Genomic DNA, 7316 nt, shown 5'->3' on the forward strand with positions numbered 1-7316 from the left:
TAACAGATATGGACAAAAAAATTTGAAATCCGAATAAACCGATCCAAACTACCTGAATAACCGATGTCCGAACCAATAAACACCCCTAGTATGAACCGGTTGGTGTTGGTGGTCCGTTTTACCAACAGTGTATCAAATCAGTGGGCTTTTTCTTTCAATTCAATGGGCTTTTCTATGAATCCTTTTTTTTTTCAACTTTGTTTTCTATTTGTCAAATGTGGCATATTTGGAGGCTTTGCAAGCACTATTCATGAAATCGAATTTTAATAACGATGGAGTATTAAATTTCAACGGTTCGACTTTTTGTTACAATTCACGGAAACATTATTAAAGGTTTAATGTAAAAGCCATCAAAACCTGAGTAAAAACCTTCAATGGAGTCTTAACACTGCACAGTGCACATACTTGAATGATATTGGTAATACGAAACATGACTCAAAATGTACCTTAAACACTCAAAATGTGGACAACAGATCACAATCAACCATGTATGGTCTATTATGGTTGCTTGTGTCCGGTTAAGTTTTCCACTTAAGCTGGTCTAAGTTTTATTTTGAGGCATCGTTTGTAAAATGTTGGTAACATAACTTGCATGACACGACGTTTATGTAACCGGAAGATCACAACTTTAACAGCTTAGTAAAAGCCCTTGTAACCTTGTTTCGAATGCTGCCAACAGCCGATACCCAAACCTTAACTTAAGTTGTCATACTGCCTTTTCCCTACTTAGACTAAATCGAGCTTAGGTTGGGCGCACTCTACAACGTGCAACATGAACAACCTCAAATTTAATCTTGAATAACTCTCAGCAGCCAAGTAGCCAACTAATCATGACATCAAAAGTACATGTACACGGACTCAATAAAGTTTGATTCTAATGAGTTAAAAGAGTGTCCGCACTCTACATGTTACAAAGTTAATAAAGATGAAACTTGTTACGCATAGCCCGAGTTTTGCAAAGCACAAAGCATCACCGAAGCTGCAGAATTCTCAGCATCCTTTAGTCTAGACCTCTGATTTCCATTCACCGTTACACTTGTATCAGAAAGGTCGATTGCAACAGACGACACAAACCGTTTATCATGTGACGGACCCAATTCTTGCTCAACTCTAAAATTTAAACAAAAACAATCATATTAAACAGTTTGCAACGCAATTAATGGTAAAATTGTAAAATTAATAACAAGTAGTGACAACATACTTGTAAGTTGGCTTTGACCACTTTTTCTTGCTGCAAAGTTCGTTTAGTTTCTGTTTTGCAGCTTCAGTCTCCACTGATTCATTGAAATTAACAATACTTAGAAGACTTGTATCACTGCTTTTAGAGTTAGTCATTTTTGACAAGGCTGCCTCGGCTGCATGAAGCTTTGCGTTCTCTTTTGTCTCCGACGAGCCAGTTGCAAAAAATGTACCATCCACAAGTACATTTGCAACTGTTTTGTCACCTACAAGTTTTAACGGAATAAATATTAATAATAAAACAGATTAAATTTAAATGAACAAATTAGCTCTCACCCTTTCTACTGTACTGTATATCAACTTGCTTCCCATCCTTTTGACACGCCTCATACAATGCAGTAATCGGTTGCGGTTCAGCCAAAATGACATCAAGCATCACTAACGGTTCAAGTATGGGTTTTAATATCTGAAAATTTTAGCTCTCCTTCTTAGTTTTATCCAAAAACCAAAACAAGTAACTGAAAACGAACAAATCCAAAACTCACCAGCCACATTTTCAGCAAGTCCAACCCCAAATCAACATACACAGCTGCAGCCACCGATTCCACAATATCGGCAAGCACTTTTGGGGCTTTTATATGCCCACCATACACAACCATATCTTCTTCTTCCACTTCAACCAAAAAATCACAAACCTAACAAAATCAAAAACCAAAAGTCCCCAACTTCATTATCAATCAATCCGGTAGGGGTGTAACTGAACTCGAAAAACTCAAAATTTGTTTTGACTTGAATTTGAATTTCAATGTTCGAATTCGGTTTTCAAAAATATATATACAAAAAAAGATAGAAAGCTTTTAAATTTTAAAGACTAAAAAAGTTAAAAGTATCCGGTCCAAAAATTTATATACAAAAAAAGAAAGAAAGCTTTTAAATTTGAAGGACTAAAAAAGTTAAAAAGTATCCAGTCCACTAATGCTTGACCCATGGACCCACAAATTATGAATTTGTCGAATCTATTACAAATTTGAATTCAAAATTCTAATAATTCAAATATTTCAAAATTCGATATGGTAAGACCATCTGTAGTGTGTAGTGAAGGGGCTATTTGTGTTATGGGTTTTGGAGGGGACGGGGGAGAGGGAGAGGGAGGGCAATTTTCATTTTAAGGTATAATGGTTTGTTATAAAATCACCCAATAATAATATAATATTATTATTTGTCCAAGTTGAACGGCGATATGTATTTGTTGCCCCCCCCCCTCACCTCTCAAAATCGCCCTAAAAGCGTCTAAGAGTAGGGATGAGCGAATTCGGTGATGGCAATGATCCGTACCGGTTAGTTACCGTCAGTACATTGCCGTATAGGTGTTTCATGGCAGACAGCCTAACAAATAATATTAAAATAAGTGTGTAGATAATAATGCAAAGTACCTTATCATTGAGAACAGTGGCTTTGTTGTGGCGGATGTACTTATGAAGCCCGTGATGAACCGCAACCCGAGCAAGCTTCTCATTACTAATATTTGCAGCCCGGAGACGCGAGAGCACACCCGCGTCGACTTCCGGGTACGACAAAAAGAAAAATTGCGAAACCGCAAGAGCGAGAACCGAGTCCCCGAGGAACTCGAGCCGCTGATACGACAAACCGTCCTTGCAAGAAGAATGTGTTAATGCCTCTTCTAACAACCTCTTGTTGTTGAACCTATACCGCAGTATAGATTCAACGGCTGCGATCGACTCTTGCATGTCTGCCACGGGTTGATCCACCGGTTGCAGACATAAATCTGCGCCGTACGTGTGGACAATCTTTTCTGTCGGTGGCTTACGTGCGATCTTTGTCTTTTTGGATCTGCGAGTGCTGTGATTATTGGAGTTAAACCCTCGTTTCTTCATCTTGAACACGAAGAGAGATATGTTGATGTTGCCGTTACTTTAAAAGTACTCTTGTGTGTTGGATTAAATCAAACAGTTTGGTCAAACCCTAGTGGCTGGGTTTATTTCAAAAACGGATTCGCTTTAAATGTGGAATGGACGATAGTACATCCAAAAATATAAATTTGATAGAATATGCTACTCACATTTAAATAAGAAAACACCCGAAAAGGCGAAAATTTAGAAATTTAAAGCCAACCCATAAATAAAGCCCATTTATTCGGGTACGCTTATTGGCAAAAGATTAGGTATGTTAGTGACCCGGAACTAGTTCATATACAATAGCATAAAATTGTATATTGACGTCAAAGGAATTAAAAATAAAAAGACAGTTGCAAATAAATAAAGATTGTGTTAAAAACCTATAATTTTGTTCTATATAAACTAGGTAGTGTACCCGACGCTTTGCATTAATAATGGGACAAATGAAACCTCACACCAAAATACGAATTCAGTTGGTAAGTTTTTTTGTCATCTTGGTGTCAAGCTATTTTTTTTTGCATCACCTCCCTATAGTATCGTAGTAGACGTTGTAACCGCACCTAATGCTAAGATGTTACTCGTAATAGAAGTACCACCTTGCTGATGCGTCTGAGCATCAAGGACACGAGTTGACGATTTTCCAGAAGTTGAAGCCCAATCATCTCTTTTTCGCAAGAGGCATGTCGTTAGCACTGTGAGACGGGACTGACTTGTGCATGATTAACAATAGTATTCAGAAAAAAAACATGTTATATGCACCATATAGTCTACCCATGATCTATATAAAATAAGGAACAACAAAGGGATACTTAGTTCGAACACCAATTGCCTTTCAATCCTAAAGTTAGAGCACCAGATTTCTAGATCAAACGTTCGTCACACGATAACTGCACTAACTAGTAGTGATGGCGTGGGTATCCTTACACACTCATAAGTCAGGGAAGCTTAGGAGTCAAGAAGCAACAAGCACAAGCTGTTAGACCAGGAAGCTACTCGTTCGCTATAGTAAACCTTAGAGAAGTCACATCTGATGTAACTTAAAGCTGAAACCTGCAATAAATCAACCATATCGACATGGCAGACAAAAAGAGAATACAAGTTACACGAAAATAGCATTGCTTGTCTGCATGAGCTGAAAGAGGAGTTGGCCCTCTTCTCTTAAGAAGCTTAAGCTTCCCCAAGAGAAGCTCCCGACTGCCTATAAAAGGAAAACTTCAGCCAAAGGTATCATTTATTCTCATTCACCATATTTCTCTCTACTCTCTCTTCATACTTATTCTCCTATCAACCATTATATATATCATATCATTCATCATTGATTCGCACGTCGGAGGTTGATCGCAAGAGACCCCCTCCTACAGTGAGACTAACTTGTCGTGTTTTCTTTGATATTAGCAGGTTAGGAAGCTTTGTTAACACAATACTCTTGGACCTCTATACTTACTTTGTTAGATATACTCGTTGTATCAAGTAGAAACAAAAAAATGTAAAGAGACTATAAACTCAATCTTGTATATCATGAATAAATTGAACAACATTGGACAAACACAAACCACAGTAGTGCTTAAAATGAATTCCAGATCTCATAATACTACCCAAAATAAATAAATAAATAAAATAAATAAATAATTTAGGGACCAAAAAAGAATTGGTGGTTAAGTGAGGTTATAGTTGCTCCTTTAGGAAATAAACATATTATTGAAGGCAACAATTTGTTGTTTAACTAATGCCATAGAAAGACAAACATTAACACCAATATACCACGCACATATACATAGACAGACAGACACAAAAAAGGTAAAACATGGTGGCTCTATTTCTAATGATTTGCTCAGAAATATCAAAATTGACAACGCTATGGGTTATGATTTGAGCGGGAGTAAAAAGGATTTAGCGAAACCTTTAAGGCGGATGAAGAAACACTAAGTGACCCCGGCAGATTACGGATAATCTGGGGGTTAAGTAGATGTTTCCCACGAGGGTTAGGTCCGGCAAAGATGGTTATTCTTCTAATGATCTGCAAAACAGACACCGTGAGCTCGTCACTGAGAAGGGGGGGTACCTCTTTGTGACCACCCTCCGGCGTGAGAATCAGACTAGATTGCTCTGAATATGTGTATATTAAGAGAAATAGCTAGAGCAGATATATGATGGTATCAGATATGATATAAGATATAAGATGATCATACCGTTCCAAGGTGTTGGAGTATTTATAGCCGAAGGTAGGTTTTCAAGCAGGTACAGCCAGCTGTATAATATTCCTTTTCTACCAACTGTGGGCTACGCACGTGCCATGCTGGTGGTTGGTGGGTAGGCAGCGGCTGATAGTGACATGGCCGGCCGTGTACTATTCCTTTTCCACCAACTGCAGGCTATGTACGTGCCACGACAAGGGTTGGTGAGTAGGCAGCGGCTGATAGTGACATTAAGTACTAGAGCGTGCTCCTCGTCGTACTGTTGTCAGTGAGCTGTCGCTGCTTTGGTCAGATCTTGTCTATTTTGTCCATACCTTGGCAGGTATAGTACAAAAGATCCTCCAGAAGCGTACGGACTGGCTCATTTGGGCGGGTGTATTCCCGCCTTGCTCATTCCTTCTTCTGGTGACATTACTGAATTATTGAGAGTTAATGCCTTGTGCGTGTAGCCTTGCTATTAGTGCGGGTAGCCTCCGCTGATGGCTTGTATCCGCAGCTGCGGGAACAGGCGGGGTACTTCACCATTGGGAGGCTTTTCCTGCGGGAACAGCTGGCGTATGCGCGTAAGGTCTTCATCTCTCTGAGCATGGTGGGTCCTGCGGAACCAGTTGGTCTTTGCGCAGACGTCCCTCTTCAAGGTGAGTCTTACGGGTCCAACTGGGCTCTGCTGGGACCTACCTCTTCAAGTCCCCCAGTCCAATGTTCTTCTCATGAATTGTTAATAAGTGAGGTGAACTTTTGGACTTAAGCAAGGGGTTTTGAAAAGGGTTTTAGTTTTAAGGTTGTCCGTGGGGATTCTTCCCGCGGTTTCCCTAATGTCACGTGCAGAAATTCCCGACTTTTCTGCTTGATCTTTGGGTATGATGCGGGTAGGTGTGTAACCTCCTCGCAAGTCAGGAGCGTTGAGTTTCACTTGTGTAGATTCTCCACGAGGTTTTGGTAGTTTTAGACATAGTGATCAATTATGTTAAACAACCAATTCCATCTTGGAGCTTCAAACAATCTAGTTCTCAACGTTCCCGCTATGCGGGGATGTTATTTCCCTTTCCACAAGCATGGCCCAGAAGATCCTTCTTGGTTTTAATTCCCTGCGAGTGCTAAGTATGTGAAGGGTTTCGCCTTGACACTGTACCCGCACTCGTCTTATAGTTACTTGACTCCCAAGGTATTCTTGGCTTCAATTCCCTGCAGGTGCTAAGTATGTGAAGGGTTTCGCCTTTACACTGTACCCGCACTTGTCTTACGGTTTCTTGGTTACCAAGGTAAGGGGGTGTAGTCCCTCTTATTTTTGAATCTTTTTGAATGTTTTTGAAATTCGAAGAGTTGGTGAAAGGATAAGAACAGTCCAAACTGTTGAAGGGACGTTAGCGTCCTCCGAAGGTTTCTTCTGACAGTTTCAGGACGTGTAGGCAGTTATGGCGACGTGACAGTATATGGTCATTCCAGACGCTTTTTCAGGCGCGTGGGCGCGAGTTTTCTGGCGCGTGGGCGCGAATTTTACGGCACGCGTCCTGTTGACAGCTGTTGCCAGCTTGCTTTCCACGTGTCGTTGTCTCATTGTGCCTGCGCTTTTCCCTCTCCTCCGCATTAAATTCATCGCATTTATTGCGATGGGTATATAAAGGGGGAAGAAGATGCATCTCAACTTACACCTTCACCTCCTTCTTCTTCTTCTAAGCGATTTCGGGCGAATACTCTAACTTTTCCGTCGAGCATTATCCTGAAATCGTTCTCTTTCATACCTCCAAAATGTCTTCTACTCATGATCCTGAGGTTACTGCCGAAGAGTCCGACGTATACCCTGAGAATCCGATGTCCGCGTCTGACAAGGACGATAAGAGTACTGCTGGCGAGTGCCAGTGTGCTCTTTCCGTCGATCTTTATCAGTACATCGTTAAGAAGTTCATGCTCGAGCTTTTCGAGCCTGAGTTTCCTGAGCCTCACCAGACGGTGTACGATGCCCCCAAGGGCAAGATAGGGGTGTATGCTGCATTCTTCATCTATGGGAATCTCAGGTTCCCATTGA

At 40.6% G+C, this 7316-nt stretch overlaps 1 protein-coding gene across 1 annotated transcript; it reads right to left on the bottom strand.

Moving 5' to 3' along the window:
- Positions 1-909: 909 nt before the first annotated feature.
- Positions 910-2947, bottom strand: LOC143600389 (ribonuclease 3-like protein 2). Its single transcript, XM_077078094.1, has 5 exons — positions 2613-2947; positions 1725-1874; positions 1516-1645; positions 1202-1445; positions 910-1110 (listed from the first exon to the last, which is right to left on the bottom strand). Exons 1-5 carry the CDS (start codon positions 2925-2927, stop codon positions 936-938), a joined length of 1014 nt encoding a protein of 337 aa, XP_076934209.1. The 5' UTR covers positions 2928-2947; the 3' UTR covers positions 910-935.
- Between the last annotated feature and the right edge of the window lie 4369 nt (positions 2948-7316).

This window comes from Bidens hawaiensis, unplaced genomic scaffold, assembly GCF_021521415.1.
Source record: "Bidens hawaiensis isolate Kalapana, Puna unplaced genomic scaffold, B.hawaiensis_p1.1 tig00054016_1, whole genome shotgun sequence".
NCBI classification, from domain to species: Eukaryota; Viridiplantae; Streptophyta; class Magnoliopsida; order Asterales; family Asteraceae; genus Bidens; species Bidens hawaiensis.